General features: G+C 45.6%; 1 protein-coding gene across 1 annotated transcript in view; it reads left to right on the plus strand.

Annotated features, from left to right (window-relative positions):
• Fto (FTO alpha-ketoglutarate dependent dioxygenase) overlaps positions 1 to 13,263 on the plus strand; it is a 365,789-nt gene that overhangs the window by 211,467 nt on the left and 141,059 nt on the right. Inside the window, exon 8 of the mRNA XM_028871513.2 lies at positions 5,916 to 6,040. Within this exon, the coding sequence (XP_028727346.1) occupies positions 5,916 to 6,040 (125 nt within the window). The remainder of the gene's footprint in view (positions 1 to 5,915; positions 6,041 to 13,263) is intronic.

Below are 13,263 nucleotides of genomic sequence, written 5' to 3' on the forward strand. Positions count from 1 at the left end.
TGGTATTGTAAAATAAAATAAAAAAATGCCTTACATCTACACAAACATATTTATAATACTTGTAGTTTTTATATTTTACCATTCATATGAATCATTAACATCAGTTTGTTAAAAGTTCTGAAGTGTTGTAGCATATTCTAATAATAATTGTTTCAGACTCTAAAAAAAATCCTTTTCAAAGAAGACTGTGAAATGTAAGCCTACAGACTCCTAGGTGGTTTCTCTATAGGAATGGCTGATAACTGAATGTGTCCATAGATCAAATGTGATGGCACTGTAGTGGAATGGTACTGTAGTCCATCCAAAGGAGAATTGCCTTTGGTGTAGAGACGTTTCTCCCCCTTAATTATATCACTTTAGAGTAGGTTTTACAAGCCCTTTCTTAGATATGTCTTCACGAGCACTCTGAATCAAATAGTCCTTTGACAGCTGTCTAGGCACCAGGTGCCCTACAGCGTATCATTGGGTTTCATTCATTCAGAGGCATCCCTCAGGAGTCTGCTGCCATGGCATGCTGCCCGCCCAGGAGCCTCGGAAATGGACGTGGCGCCTGTCTGTTCTGAAAGAGCAGCCCTGTGGAGGAGGAACCATGGAGATGACTAAAGACACACAGTGGACTGAGATATGGTGTAGGACATGCTCAGAGGTGGTCAGACCAGCTGAGTCTGGGACAAGTCTGTGGCCCATGCAGGACGTTGGCAAGGAGGTGTGATCTGAGATGTGTCTTGAAGAGTAAGTAGGATCCCAGAGAGCACCTCCTGCAGCTGTTTTCAGGAAGTTCCTAGCAGTTTGTATGCAGTAGAGGATGGCGAGAGACAAAATGGGCCAAGACAGCAGGATGCACACCAAGATGCCAAGGTTTCCTTTGTTCTATTTTGGTTTTGGTTTTGCATTGCTTAGGAATTTGAGCTTTTTAAAAATATATTTGGGTTTTTTTAATCTCTGAATTTTAACAACTAAAACATGCATAAGCAGAAATACCCTGGTTGTATTGGGCTCTGGAGACCAGAGGTCCTCATCTCTGAGGTTACTCAGCTTTATGGAGTACCAGGACTCCATGCAGACAGCTCACAAACCATGGCGTGGGTAATGCTGAATTATATGAAAGAAAGTAACTTGTTCAGACTTGCACTGTGAAAAGTGACCCCTTTCCTTCCTCCTTTCTCTTTTCCTGCTCTGCCCTCCTCTACCTCTTCCCTCCCCCTCCCCAGGGACTTGTGCATGATAGGCAAGTGTTCTGTCACTGAGCTACACCCCAGACCTTAACATGTTCTCTCTTAAAGTAAGAATTCATAGATGGGTAAGATTGATGACAGTCTAAATCCATCATGCGGTATAGGTGAGAGGTCTGAACTGAGAGGGGGCCGGAAGAGACAGGTGTAAGAGAGAAGTCAGGATTTAGTACTGAGCTGAAAGGAGTCTGTGCAGGGAGAGGGGAGCCTGGATGATTCCAGGGATGGAGTTTGCGTCATCGCATTGATAATGGGGACACTCGGTCTAGGGTAGGATTGGTGAGGAGGAGAAGAGAGGTAGGGGAGCAAAGGTGGTTCAGATGTGGACAGCTGGAGGCTGTGATACCATGTTTGAGGTGTCATGTTTAAGAAGAGCTAGCCAGTGGTTGGCTGCATGAGGCAGAAGTCAGTGTAGAGGAGAGATGTGTAGATGTCATGAGTCTACGGGGCGGGGGGTCCCTCAGAGTTCTTTCTACAGAGAGAGCAGGCAAAGGAGATGGGAAAATGAGGGTTATGACCTCAGGATGGCAACAGTTGATGGTCTTGGGAAGAAGATTGGCCTAGAAGATGTGCCAAGTGTTGGGCAGGAGCCTAGGAGAGAGTGCTCTCTTCAGCCCGGTGGCTGGAGGTCAGGGCAAGTCAAGGCCAGTTGCAAAAGTGGAAGCTACTCCAGAAGAGCCTTTGCACTTGGAATGTACAAAGTGATGTGCTTGTGTTCCTGGCACGCCGGAGGATTCTGGTCATGGTTGCCAGATAGCTTTACAAAGTTTTTAAATTTTCAAGTAGTCAACCCTTTCTGGCATCTTTTTGTTGAACTAGCATTTTTTGCACGTGGTAGACGAACAGAGTGTGAGATGAAACTGAACACTAATAACCAGAATGGCAGATGTTTTGGACCACCAGTCCATGTGTCTATATGCAGATAGAGAAGGGCCTTGCCATTAGGGGATGAGTCAGATTGAACATCTAGTCCTCTTAAGAATATGCTTGGTTCATTCTTACCTGGCCATTATCTTCTCCGACTTTATTGAAAGGGGGTCTAAGTCTTAAGGCATGCTCCTGACCCTGTGCCTTGCTTTCCGTGTTTGTGACTGAGGGGAGAGGTAATGTGTTTTGGCTAGTGGGAGATTGTTTATATAAAACGAAACATACATCAACATTCTGTGTTAGTACTAATGGGAAAATACCTACTAACATTCCCCAGGTAAGTCAACCTTGAGGAGCTGGCATTAGTATAAAGGGAAATATCAGTTAATTATCATTAAGAGGGATGCTCTTTGACATTCTGGAATTTCCTTTTGTTCAGTGACTTCCCTCTAAACTTGGGAAATGCTATATGGTTATGTTTGCCATGGCCTTCCCTCCTGAACGCATCATGAGGCCCACAGGAATTCCCAGGATGAAGTCAGCTGACACCGAGGAGTCCGCGCCTGGAGGACTGGGAGAAGGGGATTCCCTGGGCCTCTTTTCAGTCCTCACGATGGTGTCAGCATCCTCATTGCAATGTGGTGGGGCTTTAGTTCCCCACACTTCTGGGAGTGTGCTGCTCTCTGGGGTCCCTGGCAAGCAGTGGCCCACCGGGGGGCAGGGCAGGCAGACAGCTTGCTTTTCCCGTCTTATGGCTTTCATCTCATTTCTGAGGAGCACCACGGGTTTCTCCATTTTTCTTTAAAGTATACATATTTTCTATTTTTTTTTTTAATATGGGTCAATTTAAAGAAAAAATATGAGATGTTATATAGCCTGTAAGGGTATGAGAGAATGCCTGAAGCCCAGGGAACTGAAACCTGGGGGGTCTGATTATTTTATAAGATCATGAAATTAATTCTTGCCAGTGAAGAGCCCCTCATGAAGCATACAGTGCTCGCACAGTTTACCAGTTTTATGAGCGTATCACGTATGTAATAGTCATTTCTTGAGAGTCGTCCATTGTTCCTTTTGTTTGCACTGCCTGGTTTTTATGTTTCTTTCTCATTTGTCATTTTGACACATGTTGAGTGGTTAATGGGAAGTGGTGGTAAACGGGACAGTGTCCTCTGCTTCTGTGAAGCTTCCTTCTACATGCCTTCTCTTCCCCCTCGTAGAGGCTCCTCACTGTGTGTGCAAAACGAGCTACTGAACGCAGTTGAAATGGTGGTAGAGGTGAGGGCACACTGAAGACGCTCTACAAATTGTTTTCACCATATTTGGAGCCGACTGGATGTGTCTGTTGTCCCTGGTTTCGGTGAAGTATCGTGTACACACGGGCATGCTTGTACACTAGGTGACTTTTTGAGGCCGATTTCAACTTCAACTGTGTGATGTAGAGTGTTCCAGACCAGGGACAGAGCTGTTGAGAGTAAGACATTCTGAAATAAGACTTCTTTTAAATTAAAAGCCGCAGGCTAGCTAGCAGCTGCCTGAGTTCTGTTTAGCCCACCATGTTTCTTATGCCTACATGATATTAAAAAAAGTTAGTGAATTTCCAACATGAACAAAACCAGGAGTATTCACATTTAATATTCTCCTGCCAATGGGTTGGGTTTTTGTTTTGGAAATTCCTGATTTGGCCCTTAAGTGGCAGCATATCTGAATGGCAGAGTTCACAGGAGCCCAGTTGTGGCCATTTGCCAGAGCACATGCTCTCTTCAGGGAACCTCTGCTTGATTCATTCTTATCCTCTATCTGCCCTAAGTGGGGCATGTCATTGCTGGATCTTAGATCGCAAACTGGAACTGTCTAGAGAAAGTAAGCTTCCTCTCTGGGCTGGAGGACTGGCACATTACTTCTGTGGAGGCTGATTGAGTGTCCCCTGCCGCCATCCCCCAGGATCCTGTGAGTCAGGGTTCTCATCCCAGCTAGGACCTATCACAGAGGAGATACTGTCTCCTACCTTAACTTTGTGCCTGCCAGAGGATTCCAGTCTAAGCATCAGACATAGGTTCTGGTGAGTTAAAAAATTAAGGCTTTATTTAAAAGATATGGGCAACTCAGATGATTTGAGGAGAAAGACCGGACAGGATGCTCGGGAGAAACGAGGCGTGTCAAAGACAAGGTGTGCTAGATGCTAAGGTACATGATGGGTCACCTCTGAAGACACGCCTTTCTGCACCATACTCTCAAGAGTCTTACATACCAGATAAAGGAGTCAGAGTGACTTGGCTCATGTCCTTATAGGGATGTGACAGTCCTCATGGCCACAAGCAATGAGAGAAAGGACTTTCCCTAAGGGAATCAAGGTCTGTTGCTGGACACAGGAGTCGGTGTCGGCAACAGACACAGTAAACACTCTTGGGCCCTCCTCAAGATGTGACGGGGATAATAAGTATACGCTGTAGAACACTCGAGTGGAGCAGAGAGGTGGATTTCAAGTTCCACGAGAAGCAAATTGTTTGTGCTCCCTGCAAGTCAGCGGCTGCATCAGCATCAGACACAGAAGGCGTGAGCTGAGCAGCGGGGACACAGGGTGCTTCAGTCCCACTAACCTTTGCTTTGTCCAGGCCATTAACAACTATCTTTATAAATTCAGAGGAAAACCAGCTTCATTTTCATCATGGTTTTGGAACTGTCTAGATATTTCTGACTTGTATTCTATTTGATATATGTTTATATTTGGGTACACTAGTGTTTACAAAAGAATGCTCTAGAATCCCCACAGATTTCATACTGATTGAAATTAAAATAACATTCATGGGGCTGGCGAGATAGCTCAGCACATAGAGGTGCTTTGCTGCCAAGCCTGATGACCTGAGTCAGGCTCTGGGGCCCACATGATAGAAGAGAATCAATACTCATAACTCCCGTGCATGCACATAGTATGTATACATAGACAGAGACCCCAAAAGTAAATATGTAAAAATTAAATAAATGTGGGGCTTGAGGGTTGATTCAGCAGTTAGAGTGCATACTGCTGTTGTAGAGGAAGTGAGTTGGTTCTCAGCACTAATGCCAGGCGCTTCACAACCACCTATAACTCCTGCTCCAAGAGATCCAGCCCCTTCCTGCACTCACTTGCACATGGCCACACACAAGCATGCACAAATACACATAACTAAAAGCAAAACCAAAGATTATTTAAGAGCAAATAAATACTAGTAATATTCATATAATTTAAAGATGTTTATTGAGATATGCTGCTCTTTCTGGTTAATATGCTCTTATTTCCTTCTTTGCAACAAGCAAGGAAAATGAATGATAACACCCCCCCAACCTGTGACATGGTTAGAAATTGAATGTAATGATTCAGATGAGAGGGGCCATGCAGAAAGCCTCTGCTGGGGGAGGGGAACAGAGGGCAAGTCAGTGTCTGTTTTTCCTTTGTTGTTTTTTTTGTTGTTGTATTTAAGGCAAAACAAACAACTCACAATGACCAGTCCACGAAAATCATTTCTAATAATAGCTCATGGTAGGCAATTCCCTGGGAAAAAAATGGTTGGTGTGCTGAGGAAATGAGAGTGAGAATGCATAGCGTCTGGACACATTTCTTTAGGCAATGGTGCTTTGGAGTTTGCCCTGTGTGCCATGTACATTGATTAAACCCAGAATATATGCTGGCCATTTTTGACCATCATTTACCGTATTGATTTGTTAGCAAGGGAACTGTAATAAAAAAGCCATTGATTTACTGTCCTTATTTGCTTATGGGCTTTTTTTTATTATTAATTTTTCACTTTTTCTTTCTCTTTTGGGGATCATTTCTTCTAGACAAATGCTGTGCTTCGTGAAGTTAAAGGAGAGGGCCTCCCTGTGGAACAAAGGAGTGAAATTCTGGCTGCCATCCTGGCCCCACTCACCCTGCGCCAGAACCTGAGGAAAGAATGGCATGCCAGGTTTGTGCTGCTGGGAGGTGGGGGTCGTGTCCCCGCCCCGGCTCGCTTGTCTCTCATTTGTGGGGCCATAGGAAAGAAGCACACTGCAAACATTCTTTGCTAGAGTTGGCCCTCCTGCCCATGGTAACCTCGTCAATTATAATGGTGCCTGACGCCGTCCATATGTGTGGATGAGTTCTCTTCGAGTGTAACATTTATTCTGCAGGTTTGTATCTTGAGCATAATGCAGCTGAAGTGCCTGATGCCCAAGTGCCCTTTCCGATCAGCAGTCTGAAGACTAGCTTTGCCATCCAGTTAGGCAGATGCCTGGGAGGTCCACCCAGTCCACTGTTACTGCAAGGGACAGACTGGAAGTAGTGTATCTATTGGTCTCATTTTAGGAACTGGCTGAGTAGAGATTCCTTTTGCTTCAGCCTGGTTTCTTTGTGCGTGGAGATCCCTGTGACTGGAAAAGCTGTCACTGGTGGAAGGTTTGTGTAAGTCATCAGTTCTGACGGAATGTGCTTGCAGAGGAAGTCTAGGGTTATCTTGCTGAAAACAGTTGACATCTGAGAGGTCAGAGCTGCCTCCTCCAAATGCTGGGATTCTCTTCTATGTGCATAGCTGGTAGAAATCCTGAACTCTCATCTATCTCCACACAAGAGGGAGAGGAATCAGAAGATGATACTGTGTTTTATTCATGGTTCTATTTGATGCCTAGAAATTCTATGTGCCTGGGAGTCAAAGAACAATTTTCTTGATAGCCATGATACTCTCTAAAACTTCATACAGCAGAATTTACAATAATTGATAGCTTTACTAGTAACGATAATCATAAAAATAGATGTGTTTCAAAAGGGATGAGACATGAGCAGCATTTTCCAAGGAAGACAGCATGAGCTATTGCTTCTCACTGGGTGTCAGAAAGCTGCTTCCTCCGGGGCTGCATGATCTCTGGCCAGTTCAGACTTGAGCTTAAGGGGAGTCTCACAGTTTTCAGGATTGCCCCTTCCTCACATTGTAGTCATAGTAAATGAGTTTTCAACGGCAGCGACAAAGGGACCATTATTCTATTTGTATTATATTTTATTAAATGATGGCCTATCCGCTTTAGGACACCAGAAAGGTTTCTCTCTCTCTTTTGCCACCTCCTGTCTTCTCCCTAGTGCTACTTGTGAGACAGAAAGGAGAGAAGAATGTGTCCCCTGTGGCCTCTCTCCCACACTCCCTCTCTAAAGGCAGCCCAGCCCAGCGTGCACGCTCACCAGGGATGGCTGTCTTTTGTTGGGTGCCTATAGTTTGTTAGCAGTAATTTCCTATGACATCAACTCATTAGACCGCATGGCCGGGATGGCCTGTTTAAAAGGAGTCTGGCTTCAGCATTTCTGGCCCTTTACTGCTAACAGTTTAATCAGGAGCTGGAGCCAGTGTTGAAGTTGATGTAGTCTAGCATCTGAAACACAAATTCGCAAGTCCTTTGTGGCAGAGACGGAGGGAAGAAGGGCTTAGCAGCTGACACTGAGCAGACCCTCTTAAAACCAAACACCTGAAAGAAAATTTCAAGAGGTCGGTGTCCTGAGAGCTCCGAAGGCAGAGTGTCCTCAGAGTATTAAATAACCGCGCTCCTCCCCCAGCCTTCTGTACCCCATTTGATGTCTCCCATCTCGGTGCCCTATCTCAAAGCCTCATCCATATGAGCCGGATAAACAGACGGTCACCATAGCCCTCTCTTTCCTCATCAAAGCGTTGCCCGGCGTCTGGCACAGGCCAGGCCGCGCCTGGCCATCCAGTGGGTGGTGGTAAAAGTTATAAAACATCCCAGAAAGTGCTTTTCTTCCCTGCTGCCTGGGTTTTAAAGATGGGCTTATTGTGCGCTTTAGAATCACATGAAGAAAACAACAACAACAACAACAACAACAAAACAAAAACCTGCTGTGCTTTACCAGAAAACAATTACACTCATCAGAGACCGAGCAGTCGATTACAGTACTTCACCCTCATCAAAGCTGTCAAGGGACTAGTTAGATTAGATAGGAGAAATTTTTTCTTTAGAAAGTTGCATCCAGATGTCTCTAATTAACTCATAATACACATTGAACTGTACAACTTCAAGAACCTCGGGTCAGCCCGACACCCCCTGGCATATCTTCAGTGCCAGTCCACCATCGTAAGCCTTTCCTTCAGCAGGCTCATCTGCCATCATGTTCTCCAGAGAACATTTTCAGTGAAACTTGTAACTTGGTCATAAAATATTTGTCCCTCTCTCAGGCCAGGAGCGGAGCCATTGTCTGGGACTCCACATGTCTGAAACCAAAAGCATATGTTCCCTGTGATTTAACTGGCTGAGGAAAGTGTCAGCGCTGCAGTGACTTGGGGTAACTGAGTTTGTCACAGTGTCACACAAGCCTGTGATTCTAGAGGCACATCTGAGCGCTGTTGGGCTTCCTTCCCCAAACTGGATAATCTTATAAACAGCCCTCTCCAAATAGGCTTATTAGGGCTGTCTATTCACATCCCCAGAGTTGAATGATCCAAAGTACATCAGGAGCACCGTGTGAATGCCGGGTAAGTGTTAACAGAAGTGGTACCGAATTTCTGAAGATTTGCCTTTGTTTATACAGTCCACTCTGCCTGATGGACAGCTTGTTATAGCTTTTAAAGAACTGGGCAAGCCCTCTGATCTGACCCCTTCTTGACCTCCGCAGCCCAGAGGTCAGTCTGCAGCTAATAAAATCCGAAGCTCTTAGGGTCTACTGTAGGAGCAGGCAGAAAAAGAGCAGCTGCAGGGACTGAGTACCCCAGGATCGGCTGCTTTGGGTCACTGTCTGATAATGAAAATGATTACCAAATTATATGGAAGTTTAACTGCAATAGTGAGAGAGAGGAGGGTGGAGCCCGGCGTATTAGGTTTGATAAATGAACTGTGAAGAGGCCCATCTGGCTCTCAACATCTTTTCTCCCCCCCTTTTCCTACCAAGGGGAAACATTTTAAAATAACAGCAGTACATATAGACTCAATGACCCATGCAAGGAGCTGGAATGGATTAAGATTTAATGGTGACAGGGGAAGGAATTATCATTTGAAAAGTCCACCAAAGAAAAGGTACAGTTCAGTGTCCATGCCTGATTTGTTTTTGTAGAGAAAATCTAAAATCGGTGCCTTTGTTTATCTTATACACATCGCCAGCACGTCAGTCAGAGTGCTGAAAATGCTGAGGCATTGATGGCATAATTACCCACGTTCAGCTTCAGGGATGAGACATGACTTGAGCATGTCAGAATGACTCTCAAACGCTCTGTGTCTGCTTGTTTGCCCAGTTTCAGTGAGGAGGTTCAGGAAAATGCTTTACAAAACAAAACAAGAAGGGTGTCCATTTCAGCATATGGCCCTTCTGCGTGTTGCGGCACTGGGTCTGTGCATGGCTCCTGGGCACTGCATGCCGACTAAGACTTTGTAGTTTTTCTGGAAGAGATGCACTGTTTACCCAGTGAGCAAAGTGTAGTCCCCCAGCATTCATCTCACAAATGTGCAGTGCCCTGCATCCGGTGTGATGCCGGACACCATACAGCTCTGTTCTTTTCTGCAGAGAGGACGGGCACATCATGACCCTCTGCTTTCTGAGACTAGAATGGTTTCATTCAGTGAGCTTCTGTTGTATATTTTGTATGCTTAACTATGTACAAACTACTGCCCACAACGCTGTTCCTACGATGGCGTGCTCTGCAGCCTGTTCCGGGCCTTCTCTGGGGATGAGATAGCACAGGTTTCTAGAGAGGCGGTGGAAGGAGGAGTATGGAGCTGCTCTGTAACCTGCTCATCAAAAATGGCATCGTAGAGGTCTTTTTTTTTTAATAGTTTGTTTTTATTTTATATGCATTTGTATTTTGCCTACATGTATGTCTGTGTGAGGGTGTCAGGTCCCCTAGAACTGAAGTTACAGACAGTTATAAGCTGCCATGTGGTTGCTGGAAATTGAACTCAGGTCCTCTGGAAGAGCAGCTAGTGCTCTTAACCAGCGAACCATCTCTTCAGCCAACATCGCCGAGGTCTTAAAAGACTAGTATTCTGTGGTGTTGAAGGCTCTGACTCTGAGCTATATTGTCTGCATAATAGAAGCCTCACCTAGACTGAAATTATATTGAAAATAGACACAAAACGCTTCTAAACATTACCCCAAACTAGCATATTTTTGGTTTTGACTTGACTGTGTATTGGGGGGCGGGGGTGTGGCAGGAAAGGATCTGGCTGACCGGGCAGGGGGTACACCTGACAGTGAACAGCACTGCTCACTGGCAGACAGTGCCTTAACTTGTTGCTGTCTGAGAGCAAGCACAATAATAAGAGAAAAGCAAGGTCATTAGGGGACTTGAAAACTTGAGATACAATCCAAAGAGAATAAAACGTTGTATGATCTAAAAGTCAGCGTTGTGAAGTACACAGTGAGTGACTTTTGAAGTGTCTGCTCCAGGCTATCCAGTCATCACACTGTCTGGTTGCCGCGTACTCCCTACCCCAAACAAAGCCTGTTATCTGGGAACCGCCACTTCAGAGTTTCCCTTCTCCCCACAGCCACTGGCAGCCACCAGTTTACTTTCTGTATCTAAAGATTTGCCCGCTATGAACAGTTTTGTAAGCAGACACAAATTTGGCCTCCTCCATTTAGCATAATTTCAGGGCTCATCCATGTCATAATATGTAAGTACTTCATTCTATTTGGTGTTGAATAATATTCCGTTATATGAATATGCCATATTTTATTTACCCAGGTATTAGCTGTTGGACATCTGGCTGTTTACATTTGGAACTATTACAAATAAATACACCTCTGAATATTCATGTGCATATTCCGGTTGGTTATGAAAAGGCATGGGTCTGGGGCTGAAGTTCAGTAGTAGGCATTCTTAACATGTGTAAGGCCCTGGATTCAGTCTCCCATAACATGCTCATGCATGCACATGGGACACACACACACACACACACACACACACACACACACACAGCTACTGAGAGATATTTCTCCTCTGTTGACTTGATTCAGTGTTTGTACTTGTTTCTCTAACACAGGTTGAACAGAATATTGTTGGCGTCCTTGACACTTAGAACACCAGCAGCTGGGATTGTTGTAGCATTGAACAGTCTCCCATTGTAATAATGCCCTATCCCAGCAAGGGGGCTAGAAACTGTTCATGTGGGCCTGGCATCTGCCAAGGTCCCTGGCTCTCCGACTGCCTGAAAGAAATACTCCCCAGCCCATGCTCGTGTTTCTAAGTACTTTGCATTTCTTTTGGTGTTTCCTTAACCTTGCTGAGCTGGAACCTTGAACTTAGAGGGGAGGGGAGAGCCCTAATACCGGAAATGCACATGAGTTACTTCTCTGACCTTATCAAGGGTAGAATACTTGCAGCTGGAAGGAGGCAGGATCTTGAACGCAAAGCTTCGGACACAGGCTAGCTGGGGGAGAAGACATCAAGGGACTGCTAGCACCAGGACAAACACCAGGGTCTCATTCTTGAGCCAGCCATTCGTAACTTCCTGCCCTGGGTCAAAGAGAAGATGGAGCATGGGGAGGTTTGGTCAGGCCCTAGAGGCCTCTGGAAGGTCATGCCTCTGGATGAGGTTTGGGTTCAGCCCAGGCTGCGGCCGATGGACCTTCTACAGTGGAAGAGACTATTGAATGCTCTAACACTCCCAGCTGCAGGTGTTGTAAGTCCTAAGTGTTCTAGCTGCTCTGGCCAGCTCCCTTGTCCTAGTTACCTGCTGGTGTCCTGCGCCTCGGTGACTACCCATTTGGGCCATATCTCATGTTCCAGTTGTGGTAACGGTATGTGTCGTCACTAACCCCAGGGGTGCCCTGGGAGACTGAGACAGTCACCTGCTGAGATAGACTGTGACCGCATCCTCTGACTATGTCTAATAGTGTCCTTCATGCTCCAGAGTGGCTGATTCTTTGGGCAGTTAGTTAGTTGGGCACTAGGAGTTTTAGCATGAGTTCGTATACACTGTCCTTTGCCATAGATGAATCTGTGACCTGTGGGTACTGTCCCGGTGGCATGAGGAGACATGAGGGGAGGGGGGATTGGCCTATCAATCAGCGCATTGATTTTTTTTCTTCTTTAATGTGTCTGTTCTTCTTTAGCCTCTGCTATCTGCCACCCTTAGCAAAAGAATGTCCTCTGTGTCTCTGAACTAGATCACTCCATAAAACCTGATAACTCCGTAAAACCCCCGTAAATGTGTAGGGATTGAAACATGGTATGAATGTAGAGCAAGGACTAAATGAATGAAGAGCTGGGTTACCTTTGGTCCAAGATACAGCAGCTTATCTTCAGGTGGGCAGTGCTGTTACTGTTGTTGCCATTGTTACTATCATTATTTGAAGAGTTTGATGGGGACAGAAGCCAGTTGCCTTCTGCACATCTTATTAATAGAGTCAGCACGTGGGCTGGTAAGCTGGAGCTCTGTCAGGTTACTGATTGTGATTCGTTGTTGCCTGGTCTTATAGGCAGTGCTTCTTAGCTCTTGAGAAAATATTGATTCACACATTTATCTATTCAACAGATATTTCTGGAGGCTGTTTCCCAAGGCCTGCTCCAGGCTTTGGAACCACAGCGGTGAACAGAACTGAAGAGGAGGCCTCTCTTCTGGAGTTTCTCTTCTAGTGTGTGGGGGCGGCGGTGGGTAGGTGGGTGGGTGGGTGCGTGCGTGCGTGCGGCCGTGGGTTGGCAGGCGCTGTTTCCCAGTGGAAGCCTGCATAGTGTGTCTGTAAACTGTGAAGAGTGGAGTGAAGAGCGCTCAAGAGAACTGAACCAGAGCCGTCCCGTTCAGGTTAAAGAGCAAATTGTCCTGTCCGATCTTCCTCATAAATGGTCCCTTGTGATAACTCCTTTGTAGTTGGAAAGGCTTACGGCTGTCAGGTCCCCACAGGACACCAGTATCCCCAGGAGCACCAGCCTCGGGATTCCACATTAATTGCCCCTTTGATTGCCTGCTCCCTGGCTCCAAGTTACTTTACCAGACATTTGCCACTTTTAAAGCCTTCACTTTAAGAAAGACGTAAGTTCAGTCCAAGTGTTGTATTGGGAAATCCCCTTAAGAGAGACCTTGAAAAGCCACACCTGTGCCATAGATGTTGGGATTATGGGTGACAATGCACAATCCTGTGTCAATGGTTGTTATTGTTGCTGTGACTGATGTCAGTCACATGTAGATTCTGCAAATATTTATTGAGTTCTGAGCTGCTACT

This window comes from Peromyscus leucopus, chromosome 5, assembly GCF_004664715.2.
Source record: "Peromyscus leucopus breed LL Stock chromosome 5, UCI_PerLeu_2.1, whole genome shotgun sequence".
NCBI lineage: Eukaryota > Metazoa > Chordata > Mammalia > Rodentia > Cricetidae > Peromyscus > Peromyscus leucopus.